General features: G+C 50.8%; 1 protein-coding gene across 1 annotated transcript in view; it reads right to left on the bottom strand.

Moving 5' to 3' along the window:
- The window catches only part of LOC116074705 (pyridoxal kinase), a 15,244-nt gene extending 7,657 nt beyond the window's left edge, over positions 1-7,587 (bottom strand). The window contains exons 1-2 of the mRNA XM_031347458.1: positions 7,393-7,587; positions 136-190 (exon numbers count right to left, since the gene is read on the bottom strand). Of these exons, the coding sequence (XP_031203318.1) occupies positions 136-190; positions 7,393-7,479 (142 nt within the window). The 5' untranslated portion in view covers positions 7,480-7,587. The remainder of the gene's footprint in view (positions 1-135; positions 191-7,392) is intronic.
- Between the last annotated feature and the right edge of the window lie 13,808 nt (positions 7,588-21,395).

The raw sequence follows: 21,395 nt of genomic DNA, 5'->3' as shown, positions 1-21,395 counted from the left end.
CACCCTGCACGGAGTGGCCCTGCAGGGATCCATTCTCCCCAGCCCCGCCCACCTCAAAGAGTGGTGACTCCCCCAGGGCCAGGTTACATACAGGCCATGTTCAGATATGCCATGACGACCATCTTGAAGTCTTACCTGCATGGTTTGAAAACTGCACAGAGTTCACGGCATCAACCTCAAATCCCAAAACCTGCAGGACAAGCAGAGGAGAGTGACAGTGCCTGTCTGTGACCCCTAGAACCTAGAGCAGGGGTTTCCATACAGATAGAGTCCCAACTTGAGGAGGGTAACAAGGAGCTGGGTGGTAGAGACCCCCCTGAGCAGGAGGACCCCAGGGTGGGAACACAAAGCCCTGGCCAGCCAGCCAGATGTTTGCATTTCAGAGTCACACAAGCCTGAGCATGGCTCTCCTTTGTTCAGTCACTCAGGAAAATTGCTCAAAAGGCCAGGGTGGAGACACCCCTCGCCCTTCCCTGCGTGCACTGAAGGATTGATGGAGCACCCCAGAGGGATCGCCGGTGGTCAAAGAAAGCTACTGCAAGCACCTGTCTGTCCAGTTAGGAAACAGGACCATGTTAGTTTCCAAACCCACCCCTGAGGGGGTAAGAACCAGACCCAGCTGGGCAGGGTCAGCTTAACCAGCCTCAACCACAGCAGCCAGCCAACTCTCCCTCCTTCCTAGTCAAGCAGAGAAAGAAGGTCTCACGTCAGGGCCGAGGTCCCCAAGAACAACCACATTGACTGCCGCAGCTTGCCGCTCTGAATGGCCTCTCATGGCTCTTGTGGGAGTCATCCAGATGGGACCAATGGGCCTCCTGAGACACTCTGGGCAGAGTGCTGAGGCTCTGTGTGGTCCGCTGTTCCTCCTTAGCACACAGAGCAGCTCACTAAACCAAAGTAAAGTTGTGGACCTCCGAGTCTACCTAAAGCCATCACTGATTTTTAAAAGCTTTTTATTTTGAAGGAAGAGGTCGGGGTGGGGTGGGGGTGGGGGTATTATGCAGTCTGTATAGTGTTCGCGGATGCTTGCCCACAATTCCAGTGCTGGGCAGGATTCCTGGGTTTCAGTGGCTGCCTAGCCTAATTGGTGAATTTCAGTCTAGTTAGAGACTCTGTGTCTGGGGTTTGCTTCTCAGCCCAGTGTGACCCGCTGGAGGCAGGGCTTCCTGACCTGCCTATGAAAGAAAGCAACTGGACAGCACTATCTGTGGAGAAACCTCAGGCTGTCCTCTGAGGTAAAGCACTCCACCACACCCGTTATACTCCTCCCTCCCACTGTCAGGGCCACCAATGCCCCCAGAGGAGTGCAAGAGGCATCCAGGAAAGTGAAAGTCAGAATAGGGGAAGCTTGCCTTTCCCGCTTCCTGCTGCGCACGGCTGCCAAACCAGGCTCCTCCCCTTATCTCCGCATGCAACCCTTAGACCCCGCCCCGCCCCCCTCCTCTCCTGCAGTGACGTGTACTGTGCTGGGGTGGCTGCCGGTGGGCAGGTGATGCTCATCCCAGGGGCCCCTTGCCCGCCCCCACTGCTGCATCACCAAGCCTCCAGCCAAGAGGCGCAGGCAGCCTGAAGCCACGCAGCTACACGTGGCGCATTTAGAGCAACAGCTCAGCTAATCTCTTCCAAGGGAGGCAGAGCTGCTCAACACAGCAGGAGCGGGGTGAGCTCTGGAATATTCCAGCGTGGTTCTTCCACAGGCATCCAGGAACAGAGAGGAGTGGGGGCGGTGGGCGGGCAGGCTGAACCTCTCAGGTGTTTCCAGCCATGGAGAACCAGTCCCAGGCGGATGTCTAAGCTGATTCACACATAGGAACCAGCAAGTAGGCTGGGCAAGCATCTTGGGGCTGTTGTCACCCTGACCAATCTAACAGTCAAAAAAGTCACACATCCCTTCCCGCCTCCCACCGCTGGTCACTGGTCAGCCTTCCCACTCAGCCAGACCACGCCCTCTGCTCTCCGTGGTGAATGGCTACTAGACAGCTTGCATCACACACAGCATCTCCTCTCCTACCCTGCTCACTCCAGGTCCTGCATCCACGCCCCAGCCTGGCTCATTGCCCTCGCTACCAGGATTACAGTGTTAGGCAGGCATACCCAGGGATCCTATGTAGCTGCTGAGGTCTGTCTGTGTTGGGCTGCATGGCGAAGCCCTAAGAGCAGTGGGCTGTGCAGAGCTCACTGTGGTATCCTTAGGACGACCTTGTCAGCACCAGATGCTGGTACTGATGGGAGGGAACAGGATGTCTTCTCTGGGAGTTGTCACCTCCGTAGCCACCCAAGTTTCATAGTTGGGCCTTTCTTGAATACCTCCATTTCCTTTCTCTTGGGGAAACTCCACTTGGTCCTCCTTCAGACCTCTGAGTGGGACTGTCTGTGACTCTCTGACAAAAGTTGTGTCAGTGTGTCCCAGGAAGCATCATACCAGCAGGTCCCACGTTATTGAGGGTCAGGACCCTGTGACCATGTCTCTCCTTTCCAGACACAGCAGGGTTATCCCAAGCCATGGGCTTACACACATGCACATGTACCTCACCACACATGTCCCCCATACATGCCCACAACCATCCAGGCACACACCCGGGCATGGTTCCAGCTGATTGCAGGAAGGGAGGAGATCAACAGGTTCATGGCCAGTGGGGAGGCATAACAGAAACTCCACCACAGACTAACAGGAGGAATATTTAATGCCATTCTCACAGGAATTCTAAAAAAAAAAAAGTAACTGCATTTCCAGGTTCTGCCTGCTTCCTGCAGGTCCCAAACAGGGCTGTCTCCTTACAGTGCCGTACAGAGGGTTATATGGTCTTGCCTTCCTGTTTCAGAGTCTACATGTCTGATCTGAGTGAAAAGGCCCAGATGTATCATGTATACAGCATTCTGCCTGCATGTATGCCTGCAGGCCAGAAGAGGGCATCAGATCCCATGACAGATGGTTGTGAGCCACCGTGTGGTTGCTGGGATTTGAACTCATGACCTCTGGAAGAGCAGTCAGTGCTCTTAACCTCTGAGCCATCTCTCCAGCCCCCATGGTAAGTTAATAGTTAATGTCCATTGCTGCACTGGTTGGCCCTTGGAGGGCCCTCCACCCGTAGACAACACGGGCTGGTGAATCATTTCACCAAGAAGGCTCCGGAGACATATACACAAGGCTTAGGAAGCCCACAGAACATACTTATGTGCATGCCTGTGCATGCTCACATGTACACACACACACACACACACACACACAAAACCCTTTAGATAGTGACATTTCCCTCTTGCTTATTACAGGGGGAAGTGGGTTGTAGGTGTACCTTGGCTATAGAGCAGTTCTCAACCTGTGGGTCATGACCCTTCTGGGGTCACAGATCAGATATTTACATTATAATTCAGAACAGCAGCAAAATTACAGTTATGAGGTAGCAAGGAAATAATTTTATAGTTGGGGGTCGCCACAACATGAAGAACTGTACTGACGGGTCGCAGTATTAGGAAGGTTGAGAACCACTGCTGTATGGTATTTACGCTGTATGTGTGAGAAAGGCCCTAGGTTCTAGCCCCAGCACCATTTAAGAAGGGTAGTGGGGGACTGGTGAGATGGCTCAGCAGATAAAAGCACTGACTGCTCTTCCGAAGGTCCTGAGTTTGGATCCCGGCAACCACAGGGTGGCTCACAACCACCCTGTAATGAGATCTGACGCCCTCTTCTGGTGCGTCTGAAGACAGCTACAGTAAACTACGCCGGAGCGAGCAGGGCCAGAGCGAGCGGGGCCGGCAGAGGTCCTGAGTTCAATTCCCAGCAGCCACACACATGATGGCTCATGGCCATCTGTACAGCTATAGTGTACTCATACACTAAAATAAATAAAATAAGTCTAAAAAAATAAAATAAAATAAAATAAATAAAAAAATAAAAAGGGTAGTGGGGCCAGGTAGGATGGCGCAGGACTTAAACCCAGCTCTTGGCAGGCAGATGCAAGGGAACTCTGTGATTCTGAGGCTAGCCTGATCTTCAGAGAGGGTTTCAAAAAAGCCAGGGCTACACAGGGAAACCCTGTCTTAGAAAAACAAAAATTAATATAATATAATATAATATAATATAATATAATATAATATAGCCAAGCATGGTGGTATCTTTAATCCTTTATCCCCTTTAGCCCTTTAGGCCCCACAGAACACTGGAGGCAGAGGCAAATGATCTTTGAATTTGATGCCACCCAGGCCTACATAGTAAGGCCTTGTTTTAAAAATCAGAGTATAGGGTCTCGGGACATTGCTCAGTGGAAGAGTACTTGAAAAACATGCACAGCCTGGGGTGGTGACACATGTCTTTGATCCCAGAACTTGGGAGGCAAATGCAGGCAGACTTCTGTGAGATCCAGGCCAGCCTGGTCTACAAAGCTAGTTCAGGAGCAGCTAGAGCTACACAGAAAAACCGGTCTTATGACTGTCTCCTGAGAGGCTCTGCCAGAGCCTGACAAATACAGAGGTGGATGCTCACAGCCAACCATTAGACTGAGCTCTGGGGTCCCGGATGGAGGAGTTAAGAGAAGGGGCTGAAGGAGAAAAACCTGTCTCTGGGGGAAAAAAACAAAAACAAAAGCCAAAAACACACGCACAAGGTTCAAGTTCATTCCTCAGTACTGCAGAAAACTAGGAAGCAAGACAAGGTGGAGCCAGACCGGAGCAGGCAACAGGATACACTTGATCCCACCCTTCCCTTCCCTGCCCACCCTACAGGCTAGAGCCAAGACAGCAGGAAATCCCCTCTTCCCAGGCACTCCCCTGAGGCAGAGCTGAGTGAGAAAGGGTGAGGGCAGGAGACCAGGAGTCTGTCCCCACTGTCCTTTGACCTCTCCCTGATCTGCAAACCTTGAATTATTCCACCTGGTGGCCACAGGAGGTCCAGTGGCTCTGGTCACATGAAACCCTTGGCCACTATAGCCTGGCCTAGGGCCAGAAGCAGAAATGAAAACAGGGGCAAGGTTCTGCTACCTCCTTGGAGGCTTGTCTATCTATCCCAGCTGCCAGTGGGAGACCGGAAGGGTGAGCCTGGGAGACTCTGCAGGGAGCATTGGGGAGCTAGGGCTGATGGTCCAGGGGTGAGAGACTCCATGACACGTAGCAGAAGCTATGAGAGCTCCCCAGCCCCAGGCACAAGCCAGGCCCAGCATGAGAGACAAGTCCTTGTACCAGCTCATCAACAGCTGGGTGCAGGTCTGCAGGCGAGGCCCAGACACATCCCCAGCCATTCCTCTGGTATGAATGGACGGCCACCTGATGGTGCAGCCTGTGGACACCTGGGTCAATCCCAGGGAAGCCTCCTCTGCCAGCAGGCCTTCTAGGATTAGCAATGGGACAAACTTCAGGGTCCCACCCAGCCCAAAGCTACATCCTCTCTCTTTCTAGTTCTGCTTCCCCATACTCAGTAATGTGAATGAGAGCTGCACTCCAGGTTGTGCGGTAAGAATACACGCACCCCGCCTCCACCGAGCACAGCTCTGGGCCTGGGGGTACTCCTCTTGAAACAGCTGCTCAAAGACTGGACGGTGGTGGCCCCGGGCCACCACAGACAATGGCAGTGCCAGCCCTACTGTGCTCACTGAGGATCTCCATGTTGGAGTGTTCTCCTTCTCCATCTCTGCTTCCCCCATCCAGGGCTGGAGAGGTGTGGTGAGCAGCCAAGAGTCCACATGGACCAGGATGGAGTCCCCAGGTCCTTAAGTACGCATCAAGATGGAAGCTAAGAATAGCTCCCTCCCTTGAGCAGGCAGAACCCCATATCTTCAGCCTGAATAAGGACACTGAGCCCTTGGTCTAGTCTAGAGGACAGAGGACAAGGGAACCCAGGGACATTGTGCTAGGTGAAGGAAGAGCACCAGCAAGTGGAAGAGACAAGCAACGCAGGACACAGGGCCTCAGAGACCTGCACACCTCTACCAGAGGTGAGGGGACTGCGTGAAGGGCAGCCTGGCTCCACCCTCCCTGGCTGTCCCTACTTCAGAGACTCTGCCCCTTTTCTCCTTAGTACAGTCTTTACCTCAGTGACCTTGCTACCTCAATCCTGGCCCCCTAAGCTAGAGAGCAATGGTTAAGAGCATGAAGCACTAGACCGGTGCATTCTGGGTAGAGCAAGAATCAAGACTAGCCGGGCTGTGGTGGCGCACGCCTTTAATTCCAGCACTTGGGAGGCAGAGACAGGCGGATTTCTGAGTTCGAGGCCAGCCTGGTCTACAGAGTGAGTTCCAGGATAGCTAAGACTACACAGAGAAACCCTGTCTTGAAAAAAAAAAAAACCAAACAAACAAACAAAAAAAGTGTCTGGCAAGCATGCCCGATTCAGGAAAGCACTCGATTGTCCTTAGATGCAGTTCCGGCCACCTGTCTTCCTTCCAGAACTTTCCTGCAGGTCCATGGTAGCCAGCTGCTACACCCTAACATCTCCCAGGAATCAGTAGAGTGGATCATGAGCGGAAGGGGAGCGGGACCTGCCACCTTGCTCACTGACCAGCCAAAGAAAGAAAGAAAGAAAAAAGGGTACATTGCAGGAGGCCACCACCTGGCTGCCCAAGCCAGCCCAATCTTCCTGCTGGACCGGCCAGGCAAGGAAGTGCCAGTCAGCCCGACATTGCTTTAGCCCCCATTCTAATGCCCACTGCGCCCTGGTTCCTTCCAAGGGTAACCAGTCAGTCACAAGCAGGAACCCACCTCCTGCCAGAAACGATCAGAGACAGCCTCGTTCATTACACACCTCACAGGAGAGGCTCTGGGAAGCCTGGGCTACAACCCTTCTAACAGGTTGCTTCCAAAGCCAAACTCAGCAAACTGAGCTGTCTCTTAGGAATAGAAGCAAGCCTGCTGGAAGTGTAGGGCTGAGGTCCCAGCCCCATCCCAGCGATGGCAGGCCACCCCAGGAGTGATCGGACCCGTAGTGTGGCTCATCCTCCTGGGCACCCACCACTCTGCGACCTTACTCAACCTCCCCCTGTCCAGACTCACAGGGTGGGCAGAAGCAGAAGCTGAATTTCAGCCAGGAGCGAGCATGTGTCTACCAAGAAGCTGTCCGCGCCCCCGCAGGGAGGGCTCCTCCCACTTCAGCATTTTATCACTTGGGTTGCCCCCGCCCACAGTTGGCCAGGCAGCCGGAAGCAGCAGGTACCCTTAAGTACTACCGTGTGTACCATAGCCGGGCAGGGGTGTGCCACATTCACTACCCTACTGTAGGCTCTCCAGAGTACTCCACGACCCCAGTCTGCGTGCGCCAGGCTCTATCCGCAGCGTGCCCAGCTCCCGATAGGAACCCCAGGTTGGCCGCAAGGGGACCAAGGTCATCGATCGGGGAAGCCATGCCGCGAACCCGCCGCCCTGCACACTAGCGGCCCGCCTGGGTTATATAAGTGGCGGAGCATGTACCTGCAGAGGGAACATGGCCACCCGGTTGCCCACGTAGCCACGGACTACATGGCTCTGAATAGAGAGCACCCGGCACTCGCCCTCCATGCCGGGCTGGCCTTGGTTGCTGGGGGCACAGTTGCTGTTACGGGCTCCGGCTGTCCAGGCCACTGGCTCCGGATCCGCTCGCCGGTCCCTCCGCGCAGGCGCAGTGCTTGGACCTCAGCGAACTAAGAGTCAGGGAGTCCGGCTCCGCTAGGGGTGAGTTGGAGGCGGGGCCTCACTCGGGCCACGCCCCTCAGGGAAAAAAAAAAAAAAAAAGCTCTGTGTTAATGAACCCTACCCGCTCCTCTGTGCTGGTGCAGCACTTGGGCGTCCATCCCCCCTGCACACCCGGGCAAGCACCAAGCTATCTCACCTGGGATACACTCCTCAGTGTGGTTAATTCGTTCCACGCTGTTCCAAAGCAGTGGCCTACAGCGTTGACCATCCTATGGGTGGCACTCTTAAATGCTGCTGTCTAAAAGCCCCCATCCGGCCGGGCAGTGGTGGCGCACGCCTTTAATCCCAGCCCTTGAGAGGCAGAGGCAGCCTGGTCTACAGAGTGAGTTCCAGGACAGCCAGAGCTATACAGAGAAACCCTGTCTCAAAAAAAAACAAAAAAAAACAAAACAAAACAAAAAAAGAAGCCATCAGGATTTCTGAGTTCGAGGCCAGCCTGGTCTACAGAGTGAGTGCCAGGACAGCCAGGGCTATCTCAAAAAACCAAAATAAAAGCCCCCATCCAGCTCCAGTCACAAGGTCTGCTTGAAATCCTAGACCTGGTCAGCCCCGTGCCTGGCTGTCTGAACTCTGAGCCCCGGACATCCGCGGCTCTCAGATTCTCAGCGATCTCCGGGCTCAGGTTCACCTTCTCAGAGCCATCCTTGGGTACAACAGACTTGAAGCTGCTGCTCTTGCTTTCCTCTTTTCACGCTCTGCCCCCACCCCCACCCCCTTGCAATCCTGTCTGTCCTGAGGAAAGTCTACCCCACCACAGCAACTGGCCTCATCCCTCCCCACCTTAATCTGCAATTTGTGTCTTTCCTCCTTCCTGGGAAAACTTGAGAAGTAGCCACCTCCCCCAATCTCTCCTGACGGAGAAGTTATGACCCAGGCCCGCGGACTCTGGGACACTCCTAACAGGAGACTTGGGTCCCCAGAAGCAAAAACTCTATTGTAAAGACACATAGACTAAAGGGGACTCTTTGCTGTCAATTCCTGAGGTTCTTAAGGGATTGGATATCAATGTTCAAGGATCTCAGTAGGGCCACAGCAGATTCTCCTAAGGAGTCTATGGTGGCTTGAATGATAGCTGCGTGTGTTTGAGTGGTTGGGTCCCAGTTGGTGGAACTGTTTGGGAAGGACTAGGAGGTGTGGCCTTTTTAGAGGAGGTATATCACAGAGAGTTGAGATTTGAGGTTTTTCAAAAACCTACATGAGAGGTTAGAGAGATGGCTCAGAGGTTAAGAGCACCAACTGCTCTTCCAGTCTGAAGAGAGCAACAGTACACTTACGGAGAATAAATAATTTTTTTTTGTTTTGTTTTTCGAGACAGAGTTTCTCTGTATAGCACTGGTTGTCCTAGAACTCACTCTGTAGAGAAGGCTGGCCTCGAACTCAGAAATCCGCCTGCCTCTGCCTCCTAAGTGCTGGGATTAAAGGCGTGTTCCACCACCACCTGGTGAATAAATAAATCTTAAAAAAAAAAAAAAGGCAGAGGCTGGAGCGATGGCTCAGCGGTTAAGAGCGCTCACTGCTCTTCCAGAGGTCCTGAGTTCAGTTCCCAGCAACCACATGAGGGTTCACAACCATCTGTAATGGGATCTGGTGTGTCTGAAGACAGCTACAATATACTCATATACATAAAATAAGTAAATAAATCTTTTTTTAAAAAAAAAGGTACATGAAGAGGCAGGTGGATTTCTGAGTTTGAGGCCAGCCTGGTCTACAGAGTGAGTTCCAGGACAGCCAGGGCTATACAGAGACACCCTGTCTTGAAAACAAAACAAAACAAAACAAAAAGCTACATGATTTTTGAATGTTTCTCTGCCTGCTACCCTTAGATGAGGATGTAAGATTTCAGGTTTTGCTCCAGCCCCATTTCTGCCTGCTGCCATTCTCTATGGCATCTGGTCATGGACCTGCCCTCTGAGATGGTGGCACCCCTGGTGGTTTTTGCTTGCTTCCTTGGTCATGGTGTCTCTTCACAGCAATAGAATAGCCACTAGATATGGTGGCCATGGATCGCACAATCGGTAATGGTTTAAGAAAACCTTCTCAGGCTGGAGAGATGGTTCAGCGGTTAAGAGCAATGACTGCTCTGCCAGAGGTCCTGAGTTCAGTTCCCAGCAACCACATGGTGGCTCACAGCCATCTGTAATGGGATCTGATGCACTCTTCTAGTGTGTGTCTGAAGATAGGTGCAGCATACTCATATAAATAAAAAAATAAATAAATCTGAAGAAGAAGAAGAAGAAGAAGAAGAAGAAGAAGAAGAAGAAGAAGAAGAAAAAGAAGAAGAAGAAAAGCTCCTTTTTTACAAGCACATGTCAGTAATGCCTAATTGCCAGTCCCTACCTGTCCACTCTTTCAAGGTCTTTTGATTCACCTGAACTTAAGTTGTGAGTGTGTATAGGGGTGTGGAGGGAAAATTCTTCCTGGCTTTGTTTATTGTAATCATTTTGTAGACTTGCCTTGATTAGAACTCATTACGCAGGCTAAACTGGCTTCTCACAGAGATCTGACTGTTACCCTGCCCAGTGAAGAGACTATATAGGAAGCTTGCCCTGTGAGGGAGCAGGGGCATAAATGGCTGATCTAGGAAGGGCGAGGGAGGGAGATGCATTTGGATCTGGACACAGCATCTGTTACCTTGTATTTTTTAGCACCTTATCCTGGATACAACATCCAGAGGATGTTTAAGCAACAGCGTCCCAGCCACTGCGAGGTTTCCTGAATCAGCATAAGGGCTGTTAGAATTCCTCTTCAATGGAATGAGCAATGCTCTGGTCTTGTGTTTGGCCAGCATCTCTAACAAGTGATTACAGCTGGAATTGTGATCACAGAATACAGCTTGATGGAGCATCTCAGCTGCCAGAAATCCCTTTCCTGTTTGGGAGGCCTATGAGTCCAATATCAAAGTACTGATAGATCCATTCCTGGTGAGGGCCTAGTATACCCATGACATTTAAGGTGTCTGTGACGGATGCATTCAAAGAGCTGTGTCATAGCAGACCATTCTAATAAACCCGAGTTAGTCAGAGTAGACATGGCCAAAGGGCATTGACTGACTGACAAAATGACTGCTAACTTTGTAGAATTGCCTACTTTTCCTGTGACATATTTGGAAAAATCCCACATGAAGACAGAAAAGGGAAGTAATCCCCGCTCCTAGAAAAGCCAAACCCCATTTCTAGAATTCTCTTTTTCATTTTTTTAAGTACTTTTTTTCTACTTACTTAATGTATGTGAGTACATTGTTGCTATCTCTAAACACACCAGAAGAAGGCATCCAATCCCATTACAGATGGTTGTGAGTTTCGATGTGGTTGCTGGGAATTGAACTCAGGATCTATGGAAGAGCAGTCAGAGCTCTTAACTGCTAAGCCATTTCTCCAGCCCTCTTTTTCTTTTTCAAATTTTTTTCTTTTTTTAAAAAGATTTATTTTTTATTATAAATGAGTACACTGTAGCTCTCTTCAGCCACACCAGAAGAGGGCATCAGATTTCATTACGGGTGGTTGTGAGCCACCATGTGGTTGCTGGGATTTGAACTCATGACCTTCTGAAGAGTAGTCAGCGATCTTACCCACTGAGCCATCTCACCAGCCCTCTTTTTCAATTTTTTAAAAAAATTTATTATGTATACAGCTTTCTGCTTGCATGTACGTCTGCAAGCCAGAAGAGGGCGCCAGATCTCATTGTAGATGGCTGTGAGCCACCATGTGGTTGCTAGGATTTGAACTCAGGACCTTTGGGAGAGCAGTCAGTGCTCTTAACCGCTGAACCATCTCTCCAGGCTTCTTTTTCATCTCTTAAACATGGATAATCCTACGACCATTAAAATTTGTCCATAAGACATGATCCCATGATGCAGTTCTCCGTGAGAAGAACTACACTGAGAAGCCTACACTTGCCCTTGTATATGTACTACCACTGGAAAGAGACAGAGACAGAGACAGAGATGGGGGGGTTGAGACATAGTCTATCTCTATACAGCTATATAACTCTGGCTTTCTTGCATTTTGCTCTGAAACCAGACTGGTCTTGATCTTAGAGATCCTCCTGTCTCTGTCTCCTGGGTGCTAGGATTAAAGGCATGCGCTACTATTAAGCCTAACTAAAGAAATAATAGTTTAATATTAGTATTAAATCTGTATTACAACCTTTTCTTTTTTCTTTAAACTTTTGTTTTTGTTTTTGTTTTTTTGTTTTTTTGTTTTTTTGTTTTTTTGTTTTTTTTTTTTTCGAGACAGGATTTCTCTGTGTAGCCCTGGCTGTCCTGGAACTCACTCTGTAGACCCGGCTGGCCTCGAACTCAGAAATCCCCCTGCCTCTGCCTCCCAAGTGCTGGGATTAAAGGCACCACCACCGCCCAGCTCCAAACATGTTATTTTAGACCCTCGTTTTTCCAGAAATGTGAAAGAGAACATCCCTATACATTGAGGCACTCAGCGCGTGGTACATTGCTATTCCCTGGCCAGCTGGTGTACCGTGAGGGTGATCAAGGATGCTGGGCGGCAGGGGACCTGCATGCGTGTGTGAATTCTGATTTCACTCTAGCAATCCAACTGGGAGGCATCAAGCTGGTACACAATGGTGCAGCGCATTGACATCAAACCCTACAGGCTCAGCCACCACGTGACCTCAGCCACCACGTGACCACAGGCTGTCAGAGCCGTTGCTGACTTCGGGTGTTCTCTGTCCTGAGCAGACTCTGGATGCCGAAGACCACCGGACACGGTGTGATGCTGGGCAGCTGTGGGCAAGAAGACACCGCCAACCAGAGTGCTGCTAGGCGGCACTTGAGCTTTGAACTTTCAGCTCCTGAAGCAGGGAGGGAGGAATTCCTGTTAAGTTCCTTGGTCCTGGACTTTACTCTGAACAGATTAAGAACCACTCAGGATGGCCTCTCAGCCAGGGTCCGGGGTCCATACCTAAGATCCCAGCCCTCAGGAGCTGAAGCAGGAGGATTGTAAATTCAACAGCAACCTGTAGAACAAACAATAAACAGACAAACAGACACCACTCCTTTTGCTTTATGGATCTCGGCCACTATTCTCTTCTTCCTCCCCTCCCCCTCCTTTGAGACAGAGTTTCTGAAAACGTGAGTTCAAAAAAATACATAATTTCTCATATATGCAAAATGTAAGGATGCAATATGAATTATATGAGGGGTTTCATAAATCTAAAGAAAAAAAATGCAGCCTCCCTGTGAGACAACTTATCAGAAAGACACTAAATGAGGAAGATGAAGAGATTTAGGGTGCCAGGCAGTGGTGGTGCACACCTTTAATCCCAGCACTTGGGAGGCAGAGGCAGGCAGATTTCTGAGTTTGAGGCCAGCCTGATCTACAGAGTGAGTTCCAGGAACTCAGAAATCTGGGGCTGGGGTCATGGGATGCTGATTCATGTGGGAAAATCAAAAGGAAACCTGGAATAAATGACTGAATTGATATGTAAAATAACAGACTGAGTTTATGATCTGCAGGAGATGAGCTATCCAAAGAATTTTTTAGAATAGCAAGCGAGAACCGTTTGGAGAACTGTCTTGAGCGGAATGGGGGGGGGGAGAGAGACAGAGGGAGGGAGAGGGGGAAAGGAAGGGGAGAGGGAAAGGGAGAAAGAGAGAGAGAGAAGGAGAGAGAGAGAGAGAGAGAAAGAGAGAGAGAGAGAGAGAGAGAGAGAGAGCAAGAGCGAGCACGAGCTGTCTGGAGATCTCCAGAGAAAACAGAGCAGAGATAAAGCAATCTCAAGCTGTCTCAAGCAGAAGCTAGGCCTCCAGCTTAGACCCACGTCCTTAGTTTCATGGCTCTCAAACACTCTTGGGTTCTCTCAGAACCCAAGCTGAGGCTGGTCCTTAGCACAAGGCCACTTCCTCCCTCCCTGTGGAGTGAACTTTGTTTCCTTTGGCTGGGGAGTGGCTGTTTTGAACTCACAATCCTCTGGTCACCTCTTCATGAGGGCAAGCATTTTTTATAGTGCACACCTACCTTCTGCAGCTTTTTTTTTTTTTTAAAAAAGATTTATTTATTTATTATATGTAAGTACACTGTAGCTGTCTTCAGACACACCAGAAGAGGGCATCAGATCTTGTTATAGATGGTTGTGAGCCACCATGTGGTTGCTGGGATCTGAACTCAGGACCTTCAGAAGAACAGTCAGTGCTCTTAACCACTGAGCCATCTCTCCAGCCCCCCTTCTGCAGCTTTAAAGCTCTTTGGACCAGCCCTTCCTAGATGCGTGGCTTGGCTTCCAGTGGGAGGCTGATAATTCAACACCTGTCTTGAAGCCCACCTGGCATCTTTGGGTGAAAGGTGGGCCCTAGTGACATCTGTTCAAGCCATGCTGGGACACATTTCACTTGAGACAGCTCCCAGCCATCAGTAGACCTCTGCTCTCTCTGACATAACCATTTGCTAGCCCCTCACTCAAAGATATAGCCATGAGCTGAGCCTCTCTGCTCCTGGCCACATGGCCAGATGTGACACTTTATCTTTAATATCACTCTTCTTCTTCTTCTTTTTTTTTTTTTGTTCTTTTGTTTTTCCAGACAGGGTTTCTCTGCATAGCCCTGGCTGTCCTGGAACTCACTCTGTAGACCAGGCTGGCCTGGAACTCAGAAATCTGCCTGCCTCTGCCTCCCAAGTACTGGGATTAAAGGCATGTGCCACCACCGCCTGGCTTAGTGTCACTCTTCTTAAGAAAAGAAAGGATATGGTGGTGTTCCTTGTAATCCAAGAACTAGAGAAGCAGAGACAGGAGGATTGCTATGAGTTCCAAGGCAGCCATGAACCTGTTCATGGTGGTACACATCTGTGACCTTTACAAAACAAGAGGCAGAGAGACCACTGTGATTCCTAAACCAACCTGGTCTAATGGCAAAATCTTGTGTCAAAAAGGCAGAGCAGTGGTGGTGCATGCCTTTAATCCCAGCCCTTGGGAGGCAGAGGCAGGTGGATTTCTGAGTTGGAGGACAGCCTGGTCTACAGAGTGAGTTCCAGGACAGCCAGAGCTACACAGAGAAACCCTGTCTCAAAAGAACAACAAAAAGATAGATAGATAAATAGATAGATAGATAGATAGATAGATAGATAGACAGACAGACAGACAGACAGACAGACAGACAGACAGACAGATAGCAGGGCAGGATGGATGGCAAGCCTGAGTCCTAAATTCAATTCCTATAACTACCACATACAAACAAACTTTTGGTGGGGCATTGTGGGGCAAGACTGTAGTCCTAATACTTATGAGAAAGAGGCCAGAGGCAGGAGGATTGCATCAAGCTGGAGACTAGCCTGGTCGGCCTGTCAAGCTGCAGGCCAGACAGGGCTGGCCAGAGAAACTCTTGCCTAATACATACAAAACAAAAACGTAATGAAATCATATTTCCTCAACTCTAGGACCTTGCGTATCAGATTCAATCAAAACAGACACAAGCTGGCAGCTAACTTAGAGGAATTCCAAGGCTGCAGAAATGGCTGCCCTCCAGGCTGATCCCAGCCCCCAGCAGGGCAGTGTTCCTGCAAACCCAGAAAGCTGCTGCAGAGGCCCACAAAGGCTAACGGAAGCCCAGACTCTTCTGCTGGAGGGGCTGGCCCTTCATGGGTCTGGAGGGGTTTGAGGGGTGAGCCCCAGCACCTGGGGTGGCCTGACACCCTGTCTGCACCACACTCGGTTGGCTCTTGAACTTGGAAACCCACCAGGGGTCACAGGCACCTCCTGACCCCTCAGGGATGCAGGTGGAAGGTCCTGGGGAGGGGACAACTCAGCCCCATCCCTAATGCTGTGCCCTGCCCTGCATAGCACCCGAAGCTCCCTCCCTTCTCCCCCCACCTCCTCTGTTCAGCCGGTCCATCTCTCTCATGAGGTCTGTACCATAGGATGCTGGGCACAGGACCCTGGAAGGATGAAGGCAGGAACGTGTTCTGGGCAGGACGTCCTCATAGACAGGGGACAGAACGAGACAGGACAAAAGCTCTGAATGTCACTTACTTGGCCTTGTCCTGATGGATGCTAGGGGTAGAATGAGGGAGTTCTTAGTCAAGGAGGCCTTGCACTTCAGAGCTAAAAGTAGGAATGCTGTGAGGGTCAGAGGACAATTTGTGGGAGTTGACGCTCTCCTTCCATCAAGTAGGTCATGGAGATTGAACCCAGGTCATCAGGCTTAGCTGCAAGCACTTTTACCCCCCACTGAGGCATCCTCCTGGTCTTATTTTGTGAGTCAGACTTTCCCTGTGTAGCCAATGCAGATCTCTGGTTAATAATTCTCCTGCCTCATCTTAATGAGTGCTGGGGTTATAGATGTGTGCTCACATGACACATGACCAGAAAATTCAAATTCTTTTCTCCTCCTCCTCCTCCTCTTCCTCCTCCTTCTCCTCCTCCTTCTCCTCCTCCTTCCTTTGAGACAGCGTCTCACTGCATATCCCTAGCAGGCTTAGAACTCACTAGGCTGGCCTTGAACCCACAAAGCTCTACCTGCCTTTGCTTCCTACATACTGGGATTAAAAATGTATCTGGCGGGCTGGTGAGATGGCTCAGCAGTAAGAGCACTGACTGCTCTTCTGGAGGTCCTGAGTTCAGATCCCAGCAACCACATGGTGGTTTACAACCACCCGTAATGAGATCTGACGCCCTCTTCTGGTGCGACTGAAGACAGCTATAGTATATTACACCGGATTGAGCGGGGCTGTCCTGGTATTCCCAGCAATAACATGATGGCTCACGGCTATCTGTACAGCTACAGTGTACTCATACACATAAAATAAATAAATCTTTTTTAAAAATGTGTCTGGCAAATGCACATGCCTGTTGGGGTGACTTGGACACTGCAGGAGTCACCTATGTGCCTGTTTTCGCAATGAGAGCCTGGTGGGAAGTGGGACACAGCAGACTGACTTGTGGGTGACTGGGAAGCAGCGAGAGCAATAGCACTTTGAACAGGTGGGGAGTGGGAAGGCCAAAGAGTGCATGGGCCTGAGACAAAGAATTTGAACTTGGCCAATCAAGTCTCGAGAAAGCTCCGCACAAACACACCTGAATCCTGCTCCATCTTGGGGGCTCCCGGCTTTGCCACTTGTTTCTCAGCAGATCTCAGCACGTACTAATTAAGACAAAGTCAACCTGTGCGACTGCCTTCGGGAGCACATTGCATTCTGGGAAGTCAGGTGAGTGACACGCCACTGCCTTCCCAAAGTTATCAAGGCCACGGTGCTGCGGTGCAATCAGTACTGCCTACCCTCTGGAATGTAAAGCTTAAGCAGGACTAACATCTGGTCACTTCCGGTTGAACACCTCTGCCGCTTTTGTTCCTGAGAAATAACGGCAGGACTTAAAGATTGACGGACCCCGAAGCATTAGTCAGCAGGCGATGAGTAACTCCGGGAAGAACTGAAGCAATTTTTAGCCTGGGTTCAGAAAGGCAGCGAGTCCCAAGAACAAAAGGTGCGTTCTGAGCCTGGGAGGAATGCCAGCGCTGTGTCCATCAAGATGAAGGTGGTCTAGCACATGCTCTGCCCTCCCTCCCGCAGAAGTCAGGGACTCATTGTGATCTGCTTCCTCAGTGAAACTTGTCCCTGTGGAGAAGTGGGTACCGTTAACTACTGGGGCAGTCCCCCTACCCCAGCCTCTAGCCACAGGGAGTGAGGCCAGCTTTCCTACCTCAGCCTGGCTCCAGGACCTTGGCGTCCCTTCCTACAGCTGCCCGCAACCCTATCTCCTGTTGGCGGGGTTAGTGGCTTCTGTGTGGTGCAGAAAGACTGACTTACTGGTGGAGATCCTCTGGAGGGGTCACTATGGAAACAGCCCCATGTTTCAGAAGACCCTCAAGTCCCTGTTGGGAGCTATCCACCACATGCAGGGGATTCAGGACATCTAGGAGGCCAACCACCTAACAGGAGGGGAAGTCAAAAGTTGCCTCCTTCCAGGTGCCTTTTTCCTTCCTTTCTTTGGTCCACCCCTTCCTTTTATCCTTTCTCTTCCCCCCTCCCTCTTCTCTTTTTCTCTTTCTTTTCTGAGACAGGTTGTGAGACTCCAGGAGGGACCCCCCCACACACACTCAAATCCCGGGAGCAACGACCCCAAACACCACCAAGACTCGAACTTGATGCAATCAGCAAGAGGCTTTTTATTCCAGCTCCCTGGGGAGAGACTCATATCCCTCACAGGGGTAGAGGAGTCTGGCCCCAAGCAAAAATTTAAACAGGTTTTTATACCCACACAGTTGCTGGGGCAGAGGGAAGACTAAGGCAAAGAAAAGTACGGGGTGGTCTCTGATTGGTGCTGGCTTGCTCTAGAGTTCAGGGGCAGGTTAGTCACCTGGCAATGGTTCGTTATCTTTTTTTTTCTGCCAGGTCGTCCTGGTCTCCCATTGTTTCTAGGTTCTGGGAGCCGGTCTCCCACTGAGAGTAACTAAAGGCTAAGTTCCCACAGTACAGTTTGAAAACTTAATCTTACAAGGTCTCATTCAGTAGTCCAGACTAGCCTGAAATTCATGGCAATCCTTCTGCCTCAGCTACTGAGTGCTGAGGTTACAGGTATAGGTCATGCGCCCAGCACCCAAGCACCCAGGTGACCCATGGCACTGTCAGGGTAGAAATATGGCGGGATGGAGTGGTGAACACTCCGTAGTGACCTTTTCTCTGTCTACTCCCTGTCACCCCCTCCATCAACCATAGCAGCCATCCCCCTGCCTTCCTGGAGCCTTGAGTCCAGCCGTTCCTACAGCTGGGGCTCTGAAGTGTCAGGCTCCTACATGTTCCCACAGGTCCCCATAGCCTTCCTGACTGGGCTGTGCCTGGCCAGCCCTCTGTCCTCTGCTACCCCAGGCCTTTATGCCTGCACACCTTGCCTCAGGGTTCCCTCTGTCCTCAACCCAGCTTATCACCGGATAACATCCTTTCACCTCTCAGCCTTGGCCTTTGTCACAGCTGTGAGCCATGAGTGGACTGGTTCCCTGTGACACAGGCCTTGGATGCACGTACGTGTGGGATCCTGAGACAGTGGCAGAATTGCTGCGCCTCTCCTCCACTTTGAATGTGGATCACACGATGGAATGGTAACGTTGTGGTATTTCAGAATAAATTTCAATTAACGTAGTTTGCTAGTTCCTGTTTCCTTCTCCCTCTCCCCTACCGTACCTCAAGATAATCTTACAACGATTCCCAGGTTAGTCTTGAATTGGTAGGTCCAGGATCCTCCTGCCTCCAGAGTTCAGGAGATAGAGCTCTATGTCCCTGCACCCAGTTTTTTGTTTATTTGTTATACAATATGCCCATTAGGCAAGTGGGTCATGTCTGTCATCCCAGGTGTTAGGAAGCTGAGACAAGAGGGTTGCCACAAGTTCAAGGTCAGCCTGGGCTACATAGGTGTGTCAGGGTAATCAGAGCTTCACAGAGAGATCCTGTCAATAAGAGAAAGAAAGCCAGGCAGTAGTGGCACACGCCTTTAATCCCAACACTTGGGAGGCAGAGGCAGGTGGATTTCTGAGTTTAAGGCCAGCCTGGTCTACAGAGTGAGTTCCAGGACAGCTAGGGCTACACAGAGAAACCCTGTCTCAAACAAACAACAAAAACAAACAAAAAAAAAAAAAGAGGAAAAAAAATGTGCTGGTGCACACCTTTAAATCCAGCCCTGGGAAGGCAAAGGCAGGTAGATCTCTTTAAGTTCAGGGCCAGCCTGGTCTATGTAGTGAGTTCTGGGATAGCCAGGGCTACATAGTCAAAGTCTGTCTAAAAACATAAGTGGGTGAGTAAGTAAAGTATCTCCCAGGAAAATGGGGGGTCAGCAGGGACAGTGGCTTGACACTGGGACTCCTGTGGCACTGCTGGGGTCCCTCTTCACCCTCGGAAACCTCTGTCCCCAGACTGTGAATGTCTTCCTTGTTGCTTGTCACTGGGCACTTGGCAAGGGCCACATGTGTTTGCCCCAGGATAGCCCAATGAGGCCTTCCGTACTCACTCTTCTACCAGAAGGGCTATTGCTTTCCCTTGTCACCATGCCTGCTGCTGGCCCAAAGCCTGGTGGCAGCTGGTGTCCTGCCGGAGAGGTGCCCTGCCCAATCCTAAGGAGTCCCCAGTGAATACAGAGAGGCACAGCAGAGCTTCTGAGAACACAAGTCCAGTTCCTTTCTTCCCGAAGCTTTGAGATTTTTTGTTTGTTTGTTTGCTTGCTCGCTCGCTCGCTTGCTTGTTTTTGAAACAGTGCTTGTGATGAGCCTGGGCTAGCCTGAACTTGAGATCTTGCAGTCTTAGGCTCCCTAGTGCTGGGACCACAGACTCAGCTGCGCTGGGCTTTTAAAGTAAACTTTGGCTTGGCTCAAGTTCCATTTACAGAGACACAGTATGTAGCCGGGAATGGAGAACAGCGAAATTTCCTTCCTGGCTCTGTCTACTTGCTGGGCTATGCCCCCCCTTCCATGACTGCAACCTGAGGCTGTCCTGACCTCTCAGGTCTAGGATGTAGCCACAGCTTCAGAGAGAGGTCAGGTTTGTCCTTGACTGACCAGCTGCTGGACGCCTGTGGGAATGGCGCTTTGTTGGGATGTGCTGTGTCCCCACAGGTGCCTAGCTCCGTGCCCTGACTGGGTGAGGATGGAGGCTCCTTGCTGTGTTTCTAGAGAACATGCTGGCCTGCTCCAACCTGCCAGGACTGCCTGCCTCTGGGGACTCCTATCCTGAAGCTAGCAGGGTGTGTGTGGGTCTCTTACCTAGAGCCTTTTCTAGGCTCGGTTCCTGAGAGAGCCCATCAGCAAGGCACTTGGCACAGAAAGGTCAAAGCCCCCCTTACCCACCTCCCCCACAGCTGGACCACACCCCAGAGCTGTCAGAGTCCACCAGGGGGCTGTAATTGTGAGATTCCTGGAGGGACCCCCACACTCAAATCCCAGGAGCAACGACCGCACACACCACCAAGATACAGACTTGATGCAATCTGCAAGAGGCTTTTTATTCCAGCTAGCTGGGGCGAGACTCATATCCCTCGCAGGGGTAGAGGAGTCTGGCCCCGAACAAGGTCTTAGGCAGCTTTTTATTCCTGTGCAGTTGCTGGGGCAAAAGGGAAGACTGGGGTAAGGGGAAGGTGTGGGCTGGTTTCTGATTGGTGTTGGCTCGTGCTAGGGTCCAGGGGTGGGCTAGCCACCTGGCAATTGTTTTGGGCCAGGTTGTTTCTGGGTTCTCTGGCCAGGTCGTCTTGGTTCCTTTGTTTCTGGGTTCTTGGGAACTGGCCTCCCTCTGAGTCTAACCAACAGCTAAGTTCCCACAGTACAGCTTGAAAACTTAATTTTAATCTCTCATAATGTCCATTCGACTTGTGGAAAGCTCCTGTCTAGGTTTCATAGTCAGTGACAATTGTCGCCCAATGTTGGCGGCCAAGGCATGGATCTGAGTTTGAAGCCTGTTTGAGTTACATAGGGGAATTCTGCCACAAGCCAACCACACCCACCAGGGAATGTGCTAAGGCAAAGCAGGGATTACTCCCTGGCTGAAGAGAACTGCTTTGGGGCTGAGGGGAGACACTAGCTGGCCTGTGGTCTCCTGGAGTCACACTGCAGTCCATGTCACCCTACAGAAGGCTCAACACAGAGTGGCTGCTCCCTGCTGAATGAGCAGAGAGAGAAAAGGAAGAGACAGAAATCCCGAATAGGGGCACTTGTTTGCAGTGGCCTTGTGCCAGGGAGCTCTGTCCACATTCAGTTTCTTTCTTTCTTTCTTTCTTTCTTTCTTTCTTTCTTTCTTTCTTTCTTTCTTCCTTCCTTCCTT

Source organism: Mastomys coucha, unplaced genomic scaffold (assembly GCF_008632895.1).
Source record: "Mastomys coucha isolate ucsf_1 unplaced genomic scaffold, UCSF_Mcou_1 pScaffold3, whole genome shotgun sequence".
In the NCBI taxonomy this organism is placed as follows: domain Eukaryota; kingdom Metazoa; phylum Chordata; class Mammalia; order Rodentia; family Muridae; genus Mastomys; species Mastomys coucha.
This window is presented reverse-complemented; position numbering and strand designations above follow the sequence as displayed.